At 39.3% G+C, this 22,961-nt stretch overlaps 1 protein-coding gene across 8 annotated transcripts in view; it reads left to right on the forward strand.

Moving 5' to 3' along the window:
* The first annotated feature begins 36 nt into the window (after positions 1–36).
* LGI1 (leucine rich glioma inactivated 1) overlaps positions 37–22,961 on the forward strand; it is a 34,204-nt gene continuing 11,279 nt past the window's right edge. Inside the window, exons 1-3 of one of the 8 annotated variants that reach the window (XM_071748689.1) lie at positions 57–209; positions 18,295–18,744; positions 19,124–19,195. In XM_071748689.1, the coding sequence (XP_071604790.1) occupies positions 18,554–18,744; positions 19,124–19,195 (263 nt within the window). In that variant the 5' untranslated portion in view covers positions 57–209; positions 18,295–18,553. Of the gene's footprint in view, positions 609–18,294; positions 18,754–19,123; positions 19,196–19,536; positions 19,636–22,656; positions 22,934–22,961 lie in introns of those variants that run through there. The other 7 variants (XM_071748694.1, XM_071748690.1, XM_071748692.1 and 4 more) reach the window with 7 other exon arrangements.

Below are 22,961 nucleotides of genomic sequence, written 5' to 3' on the forward strand. Positions count from 1 at the left end.
CTCCCTTCTCCGCTGGCAGGCGGCGCAGCGCAGGGCAGAAGGGCGCGGGGAGCCGGCGGGGCGCTGGCGGGCGGGGGAGGGCGAAGGCGAGCCGCGCAGACAGAAGAGGGGAGGGGAAAGCCGCTCATCATGTTTAGGGGCGAGGGAAGTCTCCCTGCCCGGGAACCCGGTACGCAGCCCCGGCTGCGGCGGTCTCCGCCTCTGGGAAGGTAGGACTCAGCCGGAGTAGCTCCCAGCGATGCGTTAGCGACCCCTCTGCTCCCCGCACCCGGCGCTTTCGGGCCGAGGAGTTCCCCGTTGGAGGAGCTGAGCTGGGGGTCGGAGGGGTGCGGGGGTTGTAACAGCTCAGACCCGGCTGCGGGCAGCAAGGCCCGACGTAAAGGGTCCCTTGGGGAGGGGTCTGGGAGGCGGGGTGGCTCTGGTCCATCTGGAGGAGGTCCATCTGGAGGGCCCCTCAGGGAGGAAGGGCCCTGGGAAGGTGCTCCTTGGCGGGCAGGCGCTGTCAGACGTCCCCAGCGCCGGGCGCTGTTCAGTAGGTGGGTGCGCTGCCCTCACCGCGGCACAGACCTCGTTCAGAGCCGTAATAACGCCCTGGCAGCCTCGGCAAGGTAATGTGAAACGCCGACTTCCACATGTTTTAGCGGTTTCTCTTCTTTTCAATTGCATCTCGCAGTTAGAAGAAGGAAAGGCAATATGTGACCCATTTTCTCTGTCAGTACCAGCGGCAACTGGATGATTGAGTTTGGGAGCCTGTGGGCTGCATCAGAGAAAGGAGATTTATAAACTAAAACTGCTTGCTGATGAGTAGCATATTGGGCAATGCTAACCTTCAGCATTAGTCATCAGATACAGCAAATAGCTGTCAAGGAGTTGATACAATTTCCCATGAAACATTTAGGGCACACAATACCTGACCCAGCATTTTGACTGCCGAGGACTGAAATGCTTCAATCCATCACAGATATTTTCTTCTGGACTGTACGAGGGTTTCCAGCCACATTAATGATTCCTGAAGTCTTAAACCACTTAATATGGGGAAATTTTCAAAACTGAGATACTGTGCTGTCTCTGTAATCTATGAATTGTAGACCAGATAGTTGCTGTTAAGCAGTAAGGCAATCACATGCCATAGCTGACAGCTTTCCTCCTTAGCTTGGCTGCCGATTCTCATTTTAACAGTAAAGTATTTTTTGCTCCTAACCTGGTCTTTGTGTCCCTCATTATGTTGTTATCATGCTTAAGGGATGTGAAGGTGACGCTGAAGTGTCCTGTGGAAAGGAACTTTGTGGCACTATGTTTATTTTAGTGCATGCAGTATTCTGATGAAATCCTACTGAATGTGGCCTGTTTCCTCTAAAGAGCAGAGACTGTTACAAAAATGGAATTATCCTAATTAATAATTTAAATATTTCAAAATAAATAATTTATATCCACAAAGCTTTTATAGCAGGCATAATTTTTTTGTTCCTTTCATATGGAAATGGCAGAGTGCTTTAGTGTGAATGAATCCTAACATGATTCTGGAAACTGGGCCAACATATTATTGATCATGCACTTTGAAGAAAAGTGGTAAAGGTAGAGGAACAATTCACAGTTCTTGACTCTCATGGCATTAAGCTGTGGCCACAAAAGCCTGCATATAGAAAAAAATAAATTTTCTGGGACAGGGAAATTCTATAGTGAATCTAACAGCAAGTGCTGAGGTTATTTTATAAACAACTTTTCTGAGAATAGCAGCTAGATGATTTCATTTTACTATGTTAGTTTTTCTGATAACTGACTGTATTGCTTTCAAACATCACTTGACTCCTTTTTTTATGTGGGCTACAGTAAGCTGCAGCTGGAGGAGTAGCTCTGAAATGGCCTCCAAAATAATTTGGAGTTGAAAGTGGACCTGTCCTTAAACCTGGGTATATGGGTTATAGCTTGATCCCATGGGAGTATCTGCATAGTTTAAATCTAGCCTCAATATGCTTTGACACCAGAAAAAAGGACACTTCTCTCATGCAAGTCCCGCAGGACTGAAGGAAAAAGAAGAGGTAGGCGTAATTCTTTCCATGAGTGGGAGGTACTACAGTTATAAGTTGGATTTCAGTGGTTGTATAACCAAACCTTAGGAGCACAGTTTTCCATTATAGGTAATTCAATCTGTGGGTTAGGTGCTGCTGAACCAGCACTAGTGCTCATCTGACCACTTCTTCTGAACTGCAGTATTTAATTTTCTGCCAGTGTAGCTCTTCTGACTGTCCAGCTAACAAGAGGTTAAGGATGGAAGGGATGGGACAAGGGGGAAGGGGGAGGTGAGAAGGGTGGTCCTTTTAGCAGCAGCTCTCCATTAAGTCAGTTTAGCAGTAATATGAAACTATATTTTTAAATTAGAGTAGCCCTGAACTTCATGGCCTGCAAAGGAGACAACATCACTGTAATTTTTACATTACTTCTGCCCTAAATCTAGAAATGGGCTAAGTATGAGACCTAGTGCATCCAGAAAGCTTGTCAGATGTTATTTTAAAACCTTCAAGAAGTAAATGTTTTCTCTCTCAAGTTTTCCAACCATCAGCATATTCTTTACGCAACTTTAATCACACAGTTTTATGATGATTTAGTTTAAGTCCAGAGAAAGTTTTGAGAAGAAAAAAGATAAATTTCTTCCCCCCCAGATTTCCCACTGCTCTTCTTAATAATACAAGGTAATGTCTCTGGTTGTGGAGTAATCCCAAGAATTCATCAGCTTCTTTGTATTTACATTCATACTGTCTTTCTTCCAGTTACCTGTGTAATCTCAAATCATATTATGTAGATAGCCTCAAGTATGCAAAAAAACTCCACACAACTGGATAAAAATTGTTTGATTGAATTTGCACTTTACAGTCATCCATATTTATTAAATGCATGGTAAAACTGTTGCTGACATCAAGGGATTTATGAATACGTATCAGCTAATGGAACTTGTACTGGAGAGTAAAAGATGCATTTTAACATCTGTGATGTGTGCTCACGACAGACCTGTGACCTTCTTGCCATTTGGGGTTAGCATTACATTTACTTAAGTAACCTGTTCATCTATTTACTTATTTCCTCCATATTTTATAAAGGAGGTACTTTTATCAAGGGGGTAGTACCAAAAGAGGGCATTAAATCATGGAGGTGCAGAATTCAAAGCAGCATACCTGAGCTTTTACAGAGCTGTTCCTAAAAGCTTCCAGTATAGGAAGTTCCACAGCATAAATAGCTTAACCTATTAACTACTTAGATATATGTTTTTTTTCCCCTAGTATCTAAGATATATCTCCTTTATTGCTACTTGAGATAATTTCTTAATGCCCTGTACTAGTTGGTACAGAAAGCAAGAACTGATCATCGATCGAATAACAATTTTAAATACTGGAAGACATGTCTGCCTGCAGTCTTCCCTCTTTGAAGGTAAATAAGTGGAAGTACATCAACCTTTCCAAATAGGTTACATTTTTCAGAACTCTGACATGTTTTATTGCCGTTCTCAGACTCAAATTTTTCTCTGTATTTCTAAGAAACACAAAGCATAGATGTTTAGTCCTTATCAATATTTAGCTCGGAAGAAATCTCAGCCTTCCTACAGGAGATTATTACCTCCTGAGACCTCCTGGTAAAGTTACTTGAACTCAAGAGCCTCTGATTTGCTTGGTCAAAATTAATTTGGTTAGCCAGTTAAAAAATTAGTCCAATTTACAATGGTGCAAATCAGGCAGCTTTGACAGCAGCCAGAAGAGGCAGCTACCACTGCTATGGAGAGCGAGGGCAAGGCAGTCATTGGCAACCAGGTCCATTGTAAGAGCTGTTTGTGGAGGACATGTATGACTACATTTGAGTTTGATTATGATAAAGTAATGTTAAAACAACAAGAATGCTGGTAAAATTAAGATTTCCCCTCTCTAATCTTTCCTTCTTCTCCATTAAGCCAACTACTTTGTTGAAAAATTCTTCTAACACTATTTGACATTGGCACCTTACTGTCTTCTACATGCCTATGAATTTGCCAAATCATTTATTTTTGTGTCTTCATAGTACAAACAGCCTCATGGCATCTACCATGTTCCTGGTTTTATCTCCCTCTATATGAAGTCCCCATGTAATTTGTAGAAAATCAAGTAGAAAAACACATATGGCAATAACATCACATTCAGTAAGTGTAGTCCTTCTCATAGATGAAGTACAACTTAAGGAATGCACCATGCCTTCCAGCATGCTGAGCAAGGTTTAGACTTAGGTCAGGCAGATGGCTGTCAAGCCTATGGCTTCTTGACAGGCAGGGAAAACCAGTGGGACTGTGCTGTGGAGCAATGCCTCATGCTCACCAGTTGCAATCAATGGGACTGGTCACTCCAGACTGGTCCTTAAAGACTACTGTCATTCTTGAATTATTAGAGGTTATATAAGGGGAGCAGACTGTTGAAGTTCATGCTTACCTTGTCATATTCACTGAGTGGTAATTCCATGGTTTTTGTTATATGAAGGACAGTGAAGGTGGAGTTTAATTTGCCACTAGATGTCAATGCTGTTGTGCTAAAAGGTAAATGCAGTTTTATTTATTTGGCTGATAAAGTAATTTATTAAATAAAAGCACTTCTGAATGTAATTCTTTTTCCAATATAGAGTCAGCTACAAAAAATATAATAGAAAAGCCTGTGTTATGACTTATTTTGAGAGCAGCTGTGCTGTTTTATGCTATTTTGGAGTTGTAATTACCGTTTCAATATGTAACAATTTCAAGAAAATGCCGTTGAAAAAATAGCATCTGATTATTACCAGTTTCCTGCCTTGTTCCAAAATCCCAGATCTTTTTATAAGCAACTGCAATCATTCTACTACATTGTATTTGTTAATAGGATAAAACAGAGATAATAATATGCTATCTAATCCTATTATAAGAGCATAGAATTTTCTAAATTTCCATTATCGATGGAAATTTTCATCTTAATTATTTCTGTTTTAACAGCATTGGAGATCAATGTCAAATACACTGTGTAGAGACAGAGTTTCTAGAACTCTGAGGCTTCCAATATGATAAACAAGTTGGAAAACTTGAGTCTTTTGACTCTCTGGCCCTGATTCTGTATATCTAAAGGCAGAGTCAACAGATGGCAGAATTTTAGAAAGCTGTGTGAAGTAGAATTTGCCCTGTGGACCTTTTGTACCCCCAGCTCCTGTACTCCTAGGGTGAACTCCAAACCTCCACAGGTACTTATTGCCAAATGCAGTGTCAGACTTTTACCTGAGGGCAGTGATTCTGTTCACCATCCACAGAACACTTTGATACCAAAGTTTGGAAATTAGTTTCAGAAATGCTAATCCAAGGCTCAAGAAGACAGTATACATCTCAAATTCCAGGTTAAGTCTGTTCTTACCTCATTATTATGTACTTGAGCTGGTTTAAGTAATGTTCAACATTTTATTTGATGGTAACTTCACTTGCATGCATAACATACTAATGAATCACAAATACATGAAGACTGTTTTAATTTCTAATATCTATTTTAGTTTCCTTGACTATGAGTACAGAGTTATGTAAGAATCTTACTGTAGTATCTTGAAAACCAGATTGTTTTGTTCATTTATTCTGTTGCAGTTCTTGCTACCAGTGTAGCAATTTCCTAAAATTTCTATGAAGTTAAAAAAATAGCATTAAAATAAACTAAGCTTCAGGCCCTTGTTTTTTTGCATGTTGTAAATAAAGCCAGTATGCCCCTATACAAACTGATTCAGTTATGGAAATAATAAAGGAGATTTTTATCAAAAAAGCAACCCCCCATATTATCTCTACTGTTTATTTTTTGTCCATAAAAACCCCCAGCCCCCCCCAAAAAACCCTAAAAACATAGGAATTTTACCTAATAAATCCACTAGAGGAATATTATGTAGCCTCATGTCTATTGTTCTTGAAGTATCAGTGCTACTGCTGGGTTTGTTGTGTGGCAGGTAATTTTGATCTCCAGAGCTTACAGTCTGACAGCTCTGCTGAGAACAAGGCTTACTAAAAGACTGCACATGCATGTAGGCATGCATAAACAAGTATAGTGCCCTTCAGATTATCAAGAATTTAATTAAAAAGTGATTATCAATATGCACAAAATACTTCTACTTAGTTCTATCAACCTGCATTGAAATACAGAGAATACAGGAACTAATTCCTCCGCTGCATTCCTGTTTTCATTAGAGATTTTAGAAGTGCATTATGCTTAAATTCCCCAAAGTATGAATGTTTTCCTAAGAGAGCAAAGAATGCTTAATCCTGCTTTTATGTCTAGAACTGCTGTAATGAAAACTGACTAATGGCATTTAAAAACATAAATCCAAGAAAAAGAGAATTTTTTTCCCCCCCATTTGATACCAGTTATTATATGAGTGGAACAAAATGAATGACAACAATAACAAGGAGACCAGAAAAATGTAGTCAAGTGGAAAAAACAAACAAACAAGAAGCAATTTTCCTGTTTTCCTTAAAATGCATTGTTTCCCACTGGATTTTTTTGTGAAAAAATAAAAGCATGGACAAAATTACAGTCCATTGCACTTTTAACTCACAGTGGGGAAGATATGAATTCCTTTGTTTCCTGAAACACATTTTTGTGTATAATGTCTACCAAACACATATTCATAATAATTAATAATTAATGAGAATTGAGGCAAGGTACAAATCATTTAAAATTGAATGTATGAAATCCAAAGCCTGTATAAAAAGGTGAGTGACGAGTCACTATCTTGCATTAAGCACTACTTATGTACTTGGCATAGAAAACCTGGAAAGAAAGGTGCCTGAGAGTTTTGAGTCAAAAATATAATGTAGCAGAAAAAGAAGGTCTTATTCTTGCATGCAAGATTTTTTGCTTAACCAAAAGAATACATCAGGACACAGGGATATAAAGAGGCTGCTCTGAGTAGTGAAGGAGGATGAATCAGTAAAAATTCCTATTTCACTTTTTTAATGAACATGCTTATAAAGTACTACTGTAGGACCTCATTTAATTTATAATACTGTTAGCTGTTCAGCTTGAACTGACCTTCCATTAGTAAAAGTATACAACTGATTGCCTGATTTGGGCAATAATATGGGTTGTATTTCAAATCAAATAAATTTTTCTGTTATTTAATCACCAATATCATTCAGACACAAAATACTGAAATACTATCCTATGTTTCTATGGAAAGCATAGCCAGGATACTATTCATTCCATGGCACCTAAGTGGAATGGATAGGATAATTGTCCTAAATGGGAAAAATTAGTCCAAGTTAGTTTCAAGTATTAAGTTTTCTATGTTAAAATTATGTTACTTACAGCCAGCAACACTGACCCATGCAATATCCTCCAAGTTAGGAGTGAAAACAGACTCCAAAAACTGCTAGAGGAAAGTATCCATAACAAGTACAAATAAATATTCCAGCTTGTACCTTGGGGGAGAGCCTGCTACTTGCTGAAACCAAATTCAATTTGCAAGCAATATGTTAAAGCATTAACAGGTACATATCTAGATGACTGCCTTTCTTGAATGGAAATAATATATAACCACATGAAAGGTAAGGGTCAGGACGTGAGGTGACATTTGAATGAGAAATCATTTCCTTTAGCATTGCGTGGTCCTCAGGTATACAGTTCTTAAAAGATGGATTGTATTATGTAAAGTTACATCAGGATCTGTTTTAATATCTTTAAAATATATATTTAATATATTAGAAATATATTTTAACTCATTTTAGTCAATCCACACCACTCTTTCACTGTGCAACTAATTTGATTTGAACCTCAGCCTTAACAGGGTCAGTATTTGGCAGGTTTCTATAATCTCAGTCTATTGACAAAAGGAAAATATGCTGACTACCTCATTTATCTTAGATGTGGTCATAATCCACCCACAAGTTTTAAGAACTAGGAAAATTGGTGATTGGAGATGAAACATAAAATATAATTCTTCATATAGGACTCCTGAAGCGTAGTTTTTCTCTTACAATTTCCTGTCAACCTTTAACTTTTCATTGTAATTTTATAAAATCACCTAATTGTGGAGAAAGTTAAAGTAGCTGAGTTATTTATGCTGTATATATAAATGAACCTGGTTTATTACGTTTGGAAGATAACGTATACTGTGGAATACAAGTCTCATTTTTCTAGGCAGGAGTTACTTTAGTGACCAATATTTTGCCATGCATTTTTTCTTGCAGCTGGCCCCTAAACTCATGTATCTTGCCTTCAAATTCAAGATTACCTGCTACTTTTTAGAAGGATTTTCCTACATTATAAAAATAAAGTAGGTCCATTAAACTGATCTTCTTCATCGTGAAAGGATGTAGCCAGTGATACTCCCCTAATGTAGGGAAGTTATTTCTAAAAGCTGAAAAATATTTTAAGATGCTTTTAATTGCAGAGTATAGAAATAACTATGTTCTAGAGACAGATCTCAAAATTTCTACATGTTCAATCTTGACAAAATGAAATATTTCCTATAATTCCAATTTTTTATTACTCACACAAATTTTGAAAATGTAGGTTTCATATTCTTAACAACCAAATATCATTTATCTATATAGCACAGTTCACTGTTGTGTGCAGTATGAGTTGGAAAGTTATGTGCAAGCATTTTTTCATTTGCATTATCCATTAAGTTGTAGACAAGGAAATAACTTCTAAAATTAACATTAGCTTTGTCAGCATTGTCAGAGGACACACTGCCAGAAATTCAAAACAACAGTATGTAGTGCAGTTTTTAAATGTGGTTTTATTGCTGTCTTGAAGGTAATTGAATAAATGAAGAATTGTCATCCTTTCAACTCTGTAGTAAGAACAACAAGCAAAGCATTTTGATATTTTCTTACTTGGAGACATCAATGTCTGCATTAAAATCTTCCCATACAACAGAATATAAAATTGTTTTCCCAGTTAAAAAGAATCTAAAGTGCTATTAATATGTGAAGGTACTGTTGTGCTGTCAGCTACCACTGCTGTATGAAAACCGAAGCCTTGAACTTATGGTGACATCCATGCTTTCTATTGATTTGCAGTTCAGTACAGTTCTAGGACAACAGAAATGCCTGGACCTTGGAGCCTGGGAGTCTTCATGAAAAGACACCACAGCCCAGGTCACAGCTGCCCATCAGCCACATCCAGGCAGATCCTCTGTGTCCTCAGAGGAGAGGGATTTAGCTGACTTCCTAACATCACCCATTCTGAATCTATAGCAACCCTCCTCTAATATGAAAAGCTATTTTTAGCATCAGGGCAGCCTTGAAAACAGCAGGTAAAGCATGAAAAGAATGAATAAGTGGTTGTGGTGTTTGCCTGTGAATAGAAGCTATATTCAGCTCTTGAGAGAGTGAGCTCTTAATATACATAATGTGTACGTGAAGGGAGATCTGCCTCCCTGAGGGGTGGCAGAGGTGTCAGAAACATAGAGTAGAGCATTATTGCTGCCTGAATAGTCATCTAAGAAGTCCTTATCTCAGATTGTTCTGTTTAGGAAAATAATTTTTAAATGAAATTAGATATATTTGATTCAGTCTTTATTTGCAAAAAATGTATTGCACTCATTTTCCTGTGTGAAGAGCAAATTGAACAGCATCTCTACTCTTTTCAGCCAATACTTGCTCCAAGAAGTTCCCTAGGGAAGTGTCTCAGGTCCCCCTTTCCAGTGCTTGGGGTCCAAGATACTGGTCTCTGCGATATCTCACCTGCTCTGAGTCCCCACTCCTGGTTACTCAATTTCTCTTTTTCTCTTATTTATTCAACTGTTTGCTGCAAAAAAAAAAATGCTAAGGAAGAAAAGCCACATGTGCCTTTGTTTGATCAGCACTGTGTGCCATTTATTTAGCTGGGGAGCTATATTGCTTCGTGGGTTTATTACTTACTGATGTATCACACTGAGGCTGGAAATTAGGCGTTCCAGTTTTAATGACTCTTTGCCTAGATCACAAGGGTAGCAACAGTGAAAACTTGCAGGGGCCTGTAAGTGATTGGTGTCTAAAGCAAAGTCATCTGCATGGAATTTAGTTTGTGGTCTTAGAAAAGTGATATATAGGAAGCATTTTAAGTTCAAAAATTGAATGTTGTTATACTCAAAGTAGGGAAAATCCTTTAGCTTCTGAGCAGTCATAACTAGAATATGTACCTCTCTGTTGCTTCTAAAATTACATTTAAAACTACAGCCAGTTTTTAGTAATGATTTTGTATTGGTTTTGCTCTCCTAGTGTAGTGTAGAAGGAGAGAGTAAGTGGCCAAAAGAGCAAACCCTTTCTTAAAGCTGTACTGAGTAAATAGTGTCTTGGCATAGGAGCAAACAGATTTGATGGACTTCTTCAGCCCTCCAAAGTCTCCTCTGGATGGGGATGTGGTTTGTATGGAAAATAAAAAGATTGGGGTTTCTGCTTGGTGTGGTATCTTATGTGATGCACAATCTCTGTTGGGCTTTGTGCCGTGTGCCCAGCCTATGTCAGGCAGATCTAATACTTCTTTGAGGTAAAAGGGTTTAACTCTTAGGAAAACAAGGTGGGTTTCCAAATTTCTTGAATTGTTAAAACAATAAAAGTATCAGTAAAATACAGTTGTGGAGCTATCACCGATGACCCCTTAAAATGTTTCAGTGCTGATCCAAATCCCAGGTTTGTAAAGCACTTTGATTAGCAATGATGAAACAACAAGATGCATCTGCTGAGGCACATCCTTCTCACTGCATAATTCGTTGTATCAGTGGCACTCCAGCAAGGTGTGCCACTTGAATTATTCACTGTCTTCAGTGGCACTAAGATTTCTTTCTTCATGAATTATTCAGGAAATAGAAACCTTCTGGTTTTAATGAGTAAAGATTCTCCCCTCAAAAGCCTGTTATATCTATCATGTGGCAAATACATTTGCTATGTACATTTAAATAAATAACATTTAGTTACTTTTTTCTGTCTGCTAAATGACAAGGGAAATTAAATACGAGTTTATAAAGATTAGAATAATTCTGCAGGGAGGCAATGCTGTAAAAAAGTACAGAAGGGCAATGTAAGATAGCACAGGTCAAGGAAAGAATTTTGTATCATGCCGTCTGTTTTTAATTAGCAACTTGGCAAACTGAAGAGCTCAAACATTTTTCCATGAAGAAATGTATTGTAGTCTTTTCTAGCTGCCAATTAAATGGCATTTAGCTAGAGTGACAGTGGTATGTTGTTTTGGGTCTGTAGAAAGCACTTGCTCATACTACCAATCTGGGACATTTTGTTTCTGATAAAAGGCTCTTACTGGACTGGATTTTTTCTCTCTTTGCATTTGTATTGTAGGGATGAAGAACACTTCACCTCCTGTGAGCAACTACTAAATTAATATAGTGCAGTGACCTGAAAAAAGTATCATAATTACCAAGTGTCTGTATACATCTCTTTAGGTTCTGTCCTCCAGTTCAATAACTTTTAAGCAATACTAGATAAATACTAGGGCCTTTTATCAGGTTCATATTTTGTCCTGTTTGATCCAGACTGAGGCAGTTTTGTCGCCAGTTTTATCCTATGGTTCATTTAAGTGTTTGTGAGCATTGGTAACATAAAACTTCTCAAATGTGTGGCTCCCTATACATTTTATCTAACAGTGAAGGCAATGCTCCCTGCTTCTATGGCTCTAGAAATTCTTGTTTTGCTTTGGAAGGATGTGGGCTTGTTTAGGGCTTTATTTGCTTTTTATTCTTTTATCGGATCATTTATTTAAAATAGAGAATAGCATTAGTGAAGAGACACTGGTAGCAAACTGTGGAAAAGGGCAGGACCAAGAGCCTTTGGAAGAGTGGGGAAGAGGGAAAACATCCCATTGGGGAAAGCTTTGCACAGAACTACATTCTCAGTATCGCCATGTCAGTTTCTTCCTAAGTCATGAGGCCATGTCCAATTTTAATTGATACATAATTTTTCTCAGTAATATGCTTTTAATGTCTGATCAGCCTATGTAGGGGGGGAAAAAGGCAAAAAAAAGTTGCATGTTTGAAGATGATTTTTGCTCCCTAGGAGGCTCCTATAGAGGGCACTTTAATATTACGGTAGGAGGCCTGTGGGGTGGTGACTCTGCTGTCAGTTCCACGTGAGTGGATGGTCAGGTTGGCTGGCTGAAAAGTGCCCCCATTTTCTAACCTCGCACACAACAGATGTTGATCTTACCAGAGTATAAGTTAACTAGTGGCTATTTTTCTTAAAAGTTTTCTTGAAAGATTGCAAAAGTGCAGATTTCTGCAGCAAGTGAAAACCTGGTGTTCTTCTCTGTTGTTTCCTTTGTTAATACTTCCATCTGTGTTAGGTGTGGTCTCAGCTCCTGCTGTTAACTATAAAGCAGCACACCACACATCTTTGAACTGAGCTCTCATTTGCTCTTGAGCTTAAATACTTGCTCTTTTCATTTCTCTCTCTCATGGATCCTGACAATCCATTGTCAGGATTTTCATGGCAAAACACTGACAATAGAAACAAAGCAGAAACTGTTTAGGTTTGGAGATAGGTGGGTAGTTTTCAGGAGAGCAGCTAAGTCCATGCTATTGGATTGTGTGTTGGAAACCATACTGCTTTGTGACAAAGTTTATGAGCCTTTTAAAAACTTGAGAAAACAACTGGTCCCTCTCCGCTGGAAAACGGAATGCAGGAGGCAGGGAAGAGCTGAGGAAATCCATCTCTGGGGTTCACATATGCATCCAATCTCATGCCCAGGAGCAGGAATAGAGAACCCCAGAGAAAACTTCCTCATAGTGAAGGGCCAATCCAGTAGGTGAGGTTATGTCTGTGTCTGACCTGAAGGACAGTTGATGGATTTTCTGTTTGATAGCTTGTTCTGCTCTTTTTCTTTAGTACATAAGGTAAAGCTACCAAGCTGTGGCACATACATGGCTGCCTTTAGAGCAGGAAGTCAGACTGGATTGAACCATCATTCCACTAAATGTGTAAACACAGTTAATGTTAGCAGTATTGTATCAGCTGTTCAAAGCTGATGAATTAGTTCCTTTAAAATTTTTTATATTGGTTTAAAAGACATGATATCAAAGCCCAGTACATTTTTAACACTTCATATCTAGCTTCTTGTCCTTTAACCATCTTGGTTACCCAGGAAGTTGGATGAGGTGGCCTCCCTTGTTCCCTCCCAGCCTGAGAGAGGCTTTTGATAATCACAAGGACTGGAAAACCTTTAACTTTAAAGTATCCTATGAAGTAATTTCTAATGGTCCCTAATATTTAAAAGCCTGCAATTGAATATCACAGAATCAAGAATCATAAAGATGTCAGGAGTCCTTGGTTGTAACAAAATCAAACCTAAATATAGATTAATTTTTCCTAGCTTCTCTTTGGATGAAATACATTGTGATTTGGTGTGCCTAAGCCAGTGAGCACTCCTAGAGCCATAGTCACCACCAGTGGAGTAGATGCTCTGCATCACCATGCAATTTTGGCTATGAGAGCAAAGACCTGACTCTCTGCAGAGGTGATCACTTCTAACTCCAGGGTCAGCTGTGAACTGGCTACTTTATGTAAGGGAAAGGAGACCACCCTCCAAGTTTTTCTTTCCTCTGAACTTGGCAGCAATTAAGTAGCCATTTCCTTCCCGTGTCAGCTTTTTGACACCGGACTGGCCTGGTTCTGCTTTTAATGAAACTCTTGTGGTGTATAAAAACAGAATATCCATAATACAGACCCATATGACAGGACAGGGTAAATTCAGAAGAGCTTTGCAAACAAAAAGTTCTGGGCAGCTCTGTGATCCTTCCTAAGCTATGAGCTGTTATAAAGGAATCTTGAGTTTTATTATGCCTAACCTGCAGAAGGCCTCTTCCTGGCAATGGCTCTTGGTGCCAGATCCACCAGGAAGCATAGCCTTTTCAGAACTGTTTAGAATTCACCAGGCTTAGTTTTGTTTATTGAAAGTACAGCCTCGGTCTCAGCTGCTTTAAATTTGCCATGTGCTGCAGAATTTGTTAAAAGGGCGGCACTGGGAGAGTGAACACTCAGACTTATTAAATGTTCCTAGGAGCCTTTGAGCTCAAAATCTTTCTGCTCCAAATGCAGTGGTAACATAACAGTCACTATGTTTTGTTCTTCAGGAGACTCATGAATACTGGGGTGTGATTCAGACTATTGTGCATCTGTGTGGTGCAGTGCTATGGGCTTAGCAGCAACCACAGGAAAGTTCACCTTCACCATCAGTGGGTTTTGGATTAGGCCACCTATCTGCAAGCAGCTCTTCCTGAGTGTAGAAAAGGCAATACAATTTTCTAAAAGCAGGATGAAATAAAGAATAACTGTAACAGAATATGTATCTGCAAAGGGAAATGTAGTCAGCATGAAACTAGGGAAAACTTATTACAAAGTTGTCATATGTTGGTAATGAAAACATATTGGGCTAATGTAATAATGCAAATATAGCCAGTGGAGCAGCTTTAAACCCTAAGAAAAGTATTAAATATTTTTTAAAATATATTTTGGCTCTATGTTCAAACTGTGTTTGCTTTTCTCAAGTATTTTAGCAAGCGAGTTTACTTATAGAAGTATTTTCACTGTAACTATATATTTGAGAATACTTGCTAAATATGTATTTTTAGTAAATCTTAATAATAATAAATTTATCTGCTTCAGAAAGCAAGCTACAGAACTTGTGCTAAGTCTGACTGAAGAGCCTGAGTAGTGGGAGGCATGAATGCCTCCACTGACAAGTAGCAAAAATATCCTTAATTTGACAGTCATTTACCTGCACCAGACTTGTTATTATATGGTTGATTATTACCAAAAGTTGTTGTTACCAAACAATTTTGATACACTGGAAGAAGTGAGCTATTTGAGTCTTCCCCTATAGAATGAATATGTGGGTAATAATCAGTCACTAAGGTTTATTTGGCTCTTATCAAAATTACGGAGGTGAAATGTCAGAGTGTATTAATTAAGTGCAGGAAATACTAAAATCTGCTCTGCTCAGCACAGCACTTGGGGATTCTCCTTTGTTACCAAGTAGGCAGAAATGATCAGGGGGCACCACTGGAGGGCAAAAGGAAGCCAGGGCACACACCACCCTCCTTCGATACCCGCCTGCCCTGAGGACTCCTCCTCCCACCTGTGCTGGCAACAGAGCAGGGCCAGACCTGCTGTAGGGCTGCTGGGGTAGTGGGACACCACTGGGACAGGAGGACACCCCCGGGACGGCAGGACACCAGGACAGCGGGACACCAGTCTGGAATGGGTGAAGGCAGCCCCAGCAGCCACCACAGCCCAGGCAGCTGTCCCGGCTGTCCTGGTCTCACTCAGGTCTTTGCAGGGAACCACTGGCCTGCTGGGTACGAAAGCCAAGCCAACAATGGCAGACAGAAGCCCAGTATATCCCTGCCCACACTGGAACATGTCTGCCAGGAAGCACCTCCACTGCACAACAGGGTGAAGATTTTTCTGCTAAAACACTGTCAAATGATGGGAAGCAGATTGAGTAACACGTGCCATGGCTCCCTCATCCCTCCTGCTGAAACCTTGCTGAAAGAAAAATAAATACATTTCAAATCACCTTGTGCCTAATCAGTACTTGAAACACCAGCAAAAATGAGCTAGTAAGGAGAGAGAGGCAGGTGCTGGGATGTGGGCACAGCAGGCGGTCGCCTGCTCCGTTACTCAGAAAACAAACAGTGATGGCCCAGGTAGAGGGTGAGCCAAATGTTGCCATGGATGGAGAGCAGCTATGCCACTGAAAATCCACAAACCAATTTGTTTTTAAACTGCTACACGGCAAGAAATGAGATACTGAGCTTGGCACAAAAGGACACTGGAAAACATGATTTATGCCTCTCTTTTGACAGAGCTGTTATAAATATTCATAATTTTGGAAAAAGTAGGGGTTTTGGTATGTAGTTTGGAATAGAAAAGTAACTTTCAGGCAGTTCTCTGCACAGACAAAACCAGAGTCAGGTTACTGTGCAAAGTTTTCAGAAGGTTCAGAATGTGGCTGGAGTATTAACTAAAAAGAAATGCCTAAGTAATTCATAGTGGGTTTCAGTGAATGAGCTGAAGGAAGTGAAACAAGCGGTTACACCATCAATGGCAAAATATTACCATGGCAATGGGTAGGTTTGCCAGGAATAAACAAACAAACAATAACAGGCCTCTTTTCTTTCAGCAAAAAGTTAAGAGAATTTTCTGTTCTCGCCTCACCAAAGTCTTTGCTTTTGTATGTCTCAAAGGGGAGAGGATAGTGTACCCTACTTATGCAAGTCCCAAAAATCCAGCTCCCTTCTTAGCTGTACAGTTAGATAATTTCCAGAACAATAAGTACTCTTTATACCCAAGGAAGATGTCAGTATTTACTTTATAATGATTTCAGTGCTTTGGTTAGTATAATTCTGTATCATTTTTGTACAGAAGGTGGACAGGCTCAGAAATAACACAGCTTTCTGTCACTCCTAGTTGAAGTCAATCCTGCTTCAGGAGAGACTGCTGACAGGCAAGATTTCCTTATGAGCAAAACCATGGGCCTGCACTTAAATTAATAAAGAGCTTTTAAAAAAAAGATACTGCAGAGAGCAAGAGAGCTAAGGAAACACAAGCTGCCCTTTTCCACAGGCACGGGTCCAGGTGAGGAGTGTGATGATGCACAGGCACCACAGGCCTCACCTTTCAGTGACAGCCCACTGCCTCTGAAAGCTTTTCCAGTGTTTCTTACTATCCCTCGTTCCTCATAGGATGCAGTCCCACCACTGGGTGTGAACTCTGTGGTTCTCTTCTCAGCTCAGGGAGAGAGACCTCAGCCACTGCCCAGGCACAGACTCAGCAATGCTGGGGTCCTGCCTCATGTCCGTATGCCAAATTTCTTGCAGTTTTGGAGGCTGCTGTCCCCCTTTGCCATCTTCCACATGTAGCATCTGAAATTCCATCTGGGCACCCATATCTGGGTATGCTGTGGGACTTGCTGGTATCATTCCTGAAGGAGAAATGGACTGGTGTTGGTCTTGGGATTAGAAATATTGATTGCAGGAGCAATGGGCCAGAGCCAGGTGGCTACGTGGAATCAAAAGAGGAGTAAGCAGTAATGAAGAGAAATCTCCTGGCTTACAGGTGTCTCCTGGTGAGGAAACTGTACCTATGTGAAGGAGTTCAAGAGTGAACACCATGGTATTAAATTTCTCTGCCATTCGGTCAGTAGTAGACATTGGTCACTATTAGACTTTGTGATCTGTGTAACACAAACAGTGCTGCTGATCTGATGGGGAAGTGTCAAGATCTATTAAAGTTCACAAAAAAGTTTGCTCTTCTAAGAGCAATCCTGTATTGGAAAAAATGAAAGCATCCCATATTGCTTTCCAGCTATTTGGCACTCGTTAGTTTTGCCTTACCATTTGTTATACAATAACACTTAGGTGCTGCTTAAGTTCCCTATAAAATATTAAATGTCGTTTACTGTAAAGTCTTCAGGCTGAGGACTGTTTCTTATGGAGTATTCATACTTCAGCTTGCACTAATTTCAATTGCAGCCTCCAGGTAGTATTGTAAAGATTCATTATTACCATCAAGATCTGTCACTTTCCAAAAAAGGTCTATTATTAACTACAGGCTTAATATGGCTGGTGTTTAAATAACAATTTTATTTTTTCCATCTAAAATTATCAAATCAGTCTCCAAGCAAATAATTTTTTTTAACTTGAACTGTTAATTAATGTCCATTTTGAATGCTTCTTGATCCACTTTATTTATCCAGCTCAGAAAACTGTAAGAAAAGGCTCTCTTTCTGAAAATATAACAATAAATTATTAAAAAAAAAAAAAAAGGCAAGTATTTGAGGTCTATTTTGAATGAGAAAATATTTTATTTAGGAATGACAGTTGTAGGCATTCTCTCATACATTGTAATATTTTCCATGTGTGACAGCTTGTTTTTCTTGTTTTTCAGTCGTACAAATATGTACCATAAGTGCTAAGGATAAAAATTAATCTAACAGCTTTTGCAGCAATGCTTTTGATGGTTTCGCTCGATTTCATTTTTCTGTGGATGCTGCCATTAGTTCTGCTGCTTGCAGTATGTGAAGCATAATTCTCAAAGGTTCACGAGGTTGTAGGGATCCAGTAAGAGATGACTGATTTCTCCCCCCACACGCATACACTCCACCCCACACCCACTCACCCACCCACCAGCAAAACATAATGCTGTACTATTTTTGGTAACAGGGAAAGGGCCTCTCTGTGAAAACAGAAAGCAGTGTATTTCTCAGTTACATCACTTTGCAATCTAATGCTGTGTTGTGCTCAGTGTTTTTGTGGTGATGCAAGTCTTTTTTTTTTTTTTTCCTTCTTCAGCCGGTTGGATTTTCCCCATCTTACAGCACCTCGCAGGTCTCTTCTCTGAGCAGTACGTTGCCAGAGTGAGTGGAAACGTACAGATCAGCTGCAGGTTTCTGTCTACAAAAACAGAGTGAAAGAGAAAGAAAAGGGTTGGGAAAGCAGAGACAAATATTGACCTGGACTTACAGAAAGACATCCAATGGCTGAATAAAGAACCTCTGTTCATGTTTTGGGATATTCTTTCAACTGACTGGAACGAGAGCGGATCAAAAGAATGGGAAATGCCAGCAGACCCTTTAGAAGAATTGCTTATTTCTTATGCCTTTTATCTGTGCTTTTGCTGACTGAAGGGAAGAAACCAGTGAAGCCAAAATGTCCTGCCTGGTGTACTTGTACCAAAGATAATGCTTTATGTGAAAATGCCAGATCTATTCCTCGCAGCGTTCCGCCTGATGTTATCTCACTGTAAGGGCTGTAAGCATTTGATTATTTAATTTATGGTTTAAAATTTAGGATGTGTGATGTTTCAGTGCATTCAGAAGGATGCTTGCTGCAGGGAGTACCTCCAGCATTCAGAATCATCAGCTAATGTGTTAAAATTGTGCTGCATCCTAGAATTCTGATTTTTACATCTCTTTCATCTGTCTGTCTGTCTGTGTATGTGCACACATCCCATTTTATATCTTCTTCTATACTACATGAAACCTGTAACATTCATTTTTTTGTTTTTATTTTTTTTTTTACTTATATAAATAAATTTCTCTGTGATGACCAGAACAGTATTATAACTCTGGATATATGAGACTACATTAATATAAGGTTCTTGTTTTTTTCTTCTTTCCAGATCCTTTGTGAGATCTGCTTTTACTAAAATCCCAGAAGGGAGTTTTTTGCTCACACCATCTCTGCAGCTTCTGTGAGAAATATTTATATGATACAATTTTTGTTGTGAAATGTATATGTATCCATAAATATTATAGAAAGGGTTTCAGTATTTATTTTATAAGAGACAGCAGAAGAAGATTATTAGATAGCAAAAAACAGGACTTTTTAGCAATTTGAAAAATAGTGCATGTTTATTTTTTTCCAAAGTGTGTCTCCTCAGTATTTTGCAAGGCTATCTGTTGTCAGTGCTACTTTGAATGACTATGTGCTAATGTTTTGGTGGCAGAATATACGCTATCTTTATTGTACTTTAATTAGCATTACGGGAGGGCTTTGAGCATTGCAACAACTATTCTTGTTTCTTTTCTGCAGTCCTGGGGCCTGATTCCGAAATAAAGCTGCACATTTGCAACTCCCATCGACTGCGAGCTCAGAACCCCTCAGATCAGGCCCTTCACTGCAGTGGGACAGGTCCTGAAGTCTCTCTCCATGTAAAATTGCCATTGACTTCTGTGGAAGTTTAGTCACTTCAGTGGGAGTTTTGCCTTCATAGCACCTGGATTTGACCCTATTTGTTATTCAGTGTTCTTTGGAAAAAAAAACAACAACAAAAAACCAAAAACAGAAAGTAATGAACATTTACCTCCAATTAAAAAAAAAAAAAGCATTTTTTTCAAAATCAAATACTGCAATGAAGTATACACAGGATTAAAGTATTTTTGGCTATTTAAATATTAGATGCATTTCTCTATAGAATTTTTACAGGCTTGCAGGTTCTCCTAAGAACGTGGGCACACGATTATGTAATTGTGAGCTATACAGAGGTAGAGGGGGTGTAACCTGAACTGTTTATAGAGGATGTGCTGCCAGCCTGACAAACACCCAGATTTGTCTGAGAAATCCGGCAAGAGAGAGTCCCCGATATGATCAACCTCAGAATTTGGTGTCTGTCCCGGACTGACTTCCCCTGCTCTTGAGATGTGGTCAGAGTTGTAATATTGGTGTATTGGAGCCCTACGGCTGTCAGATTAAACTGCTGGTGCACTGATAGCTGAAGCCCTGACCCTAGCTGTACTCTGCTACCTCAAGTGGAGCTGATACGGAGGTGCAGATGTACTGTACAATTTTGGATACAGGGTAAATAGGTAAATGCAGTTACTATGGAAACCTAAATGCTTTTCCATGGTGCTTTATTCCTGAGAAGCTTTTCCCAGGTGGCCACAGATCACAAAAAGGACACATTTCACACCATTCCTGAAATGGGCCTTTCAGAGGAAAAGAAAAAGAAATAGCAACATTGGTTTGTATATGAAGAGAGTGAGTAGGACATGGCTACGATACACCACTTACACTTAGCAATCCCACTGCCAGGGAGGCAGAATTAGGTAGGGTGGAGTAGGACAGATACAGTCATCAAATTTTGAGTTATTATAGCACCTGGCACTGTGGGATCTGGCAATGGCAATAATTTGCATGGTCTGTGGTACGCTAAAAATCATGTTCTAAGCTGCTGCTAGTAAATGCTGCCACAAAAGCTCTGAGCCCAGGCAAGCAGGTTTTCTTCCATTATGGGCTTCCACAAGTGATCTGTTTTTCAGATAGATTTCTGAGATGGTAGCTGAGCTGCTTACCATCTTTGATAGGTCAGGTTTCTGATCTAACGCAAATGACTCCTAAAACAGGGACCATAGGAGCAGGGTTGTATCTGTGGGGCAAAAACTCCAGCTTTTTCATGGAAAAGAAAAATTTTCAACTTTGACAGAAGATAGTAAGGGAAGAAGAATCTGGAAAACTCAGGTTAATTAAAACTTACAGCAAGATTTAACTGTGCATGATTATAGCTATATTGATATGTTTAATTTAGCCAACAGCAAGACTTAGCACCCTATATGTGTTTTTATGTAATAGTCTCCAGCATTACATTTTTAAAGCCTAGCTGTAACTTGTGTCTCCAGTGTGCCAGCCACACATTTCTGAGTGTGGAATATATCTGCCTCTATTATTGTTTAATACTATTTTTATTGTAGTAGCAGCAATGGTCTCTGGAAAAAACATGGTCTCATTGTGCTAAACACTACTCAGAAGTGCCAGGCCAGGATAGGTTTTCTTCTAGAATAGTATGGATGATAAGCTCTGTACTCTTCATGTTATAACAAGAGTATGAAGGACCTAAACAGCTAGGGTGCCTTGCCAGCAGGAGTGTTACCTAAATGGTGAGAAGATCTCCCAGCTCCTATCTCCAGCACTCAAAACTCTGCATATCAGCAACATGCCTAGGCTCTCCTTATAAATGATGACATGAAAGCCAATAGAGAGGAGGGAGGTAATCATGGCACCAGGATCCATCCTGGATAGCAGTGTACAGTTCCTGATAAGCAATATAGTCCCTACCCACAGTGCAGTATCTTCAGCCTGTGTCCCCAGAAGTAGCCAGCTGGTGCGTCACAGCTCAAGCAAATCTGGTGTCTGAGGTCAGAGAGTGAGAGAAAAGTCACCCTGTGCATCAAATATGCATGATACAACCATAGGGGGGAGGTACCAGACAAGCTCAAGTGCAAGACCTATGCTGTAAGCCTGGCAACCTCTAAAATAGCTGTACTATTTAAAGACATATCACCTTGTTCTTTAAATTACAAGGAAGATAGAGTACAGAACAGGCAAAATTATCCCATGAAATCATATCAGAAAAATCCAATTAGTTGCTGGCAAATTTACTAAATTGGTCTTCTGGTTCAGAGATTGTACAAAAACACTCTCGAAGAAACAGAAATATTCATTGCTTCTAACAAGATGAAGAATTCCCTCTTATGCTTTTCATACAAATATAGGAATGCATTTGAAGTGGAAAAAGCACAGTGTGCAATAGCCATGTCAGAAGGTAAATCAACTGCAATTTATGCTTAAAGCAACTTAAAAACAAGAGATTAATTCATTAAGTTTATTAATTTATACTTAGAAATCTTGGATTCCTGAATGCCTAAATATGTCATAATGTAAATCTATCCTCCAGGTCCAACTGAATAAAATATAGACGTGCATCTAGTATTTCTTTGGGGTGGAGTTCATTGTATTTGACAATGCCTCACCATATTAAGGGTGTGGTAGCCTAGAGCTGAGTTAAAATGGACAAATTAAGCATAAATAAAGCTGGAAAAATCAATGCTAGTCCACTTTTAAACCTTACAAAATTACATCAAATAAAATGTGCTGCTGGTATATTTACTGCAATATGGATGAAAAATACATGTACACACTAAGAGCTATCTCCAGCAGGTAGAATGTCATCTTAAAAATAGTTCTGATTTGAACACTGACTAAATTAAGGGATTTTCCATTTTTTTCTCAGTAACTTCTCAGTCCCCTCAGGTCAAATATGCTCACAAATTTAACTCAGAAGTTAAGGGATTTTCCTGCCTGTCAGTGGTGCAAATTCAACCTGATGCCTGGCTAACCAGCTGGATAGTTTCCTTATGTTGCCATAAAAAGTAAGTGTTCTTCAAGACAATTTAGACTTCTGAAGTACTTGTACATTTCACTGTCACCCAAGTATGTCTCCAGTGGTACTCATACAATCCTGTGGTTTTACTGGCATGATAAACCCACATTTACATCCCACAGAAGTCAATGGAATTTTATCAGATGGCTCCAGTATGCAAGTTTTGTATCCAGAATGTAAAGTTTTTGGATCCTTCCCTTTGCACCAGACTATGGCACAAAGTACTGGCCATGTGATCCTGTACTGCTTGCGCAGGCAAAACCATGAAACCAGGTAGTGGAAATTTGGCCTACCAAGGGTT

Source organism: Heliangelus exortis, chromosome 7 (genome assembly GCF_036169615.1).
Source record: "Heliangelus exortis chromosome 7, bHelExo1.hap1, whole genome shotgun sequence".
Classification (NCBI taxonomy): domain Eukaryota; kingdom Metazoa; phylum Chordata; class Aves; order Apodiformes; family Trochilidae; genus Heliangelus; species Heliangelus exortis.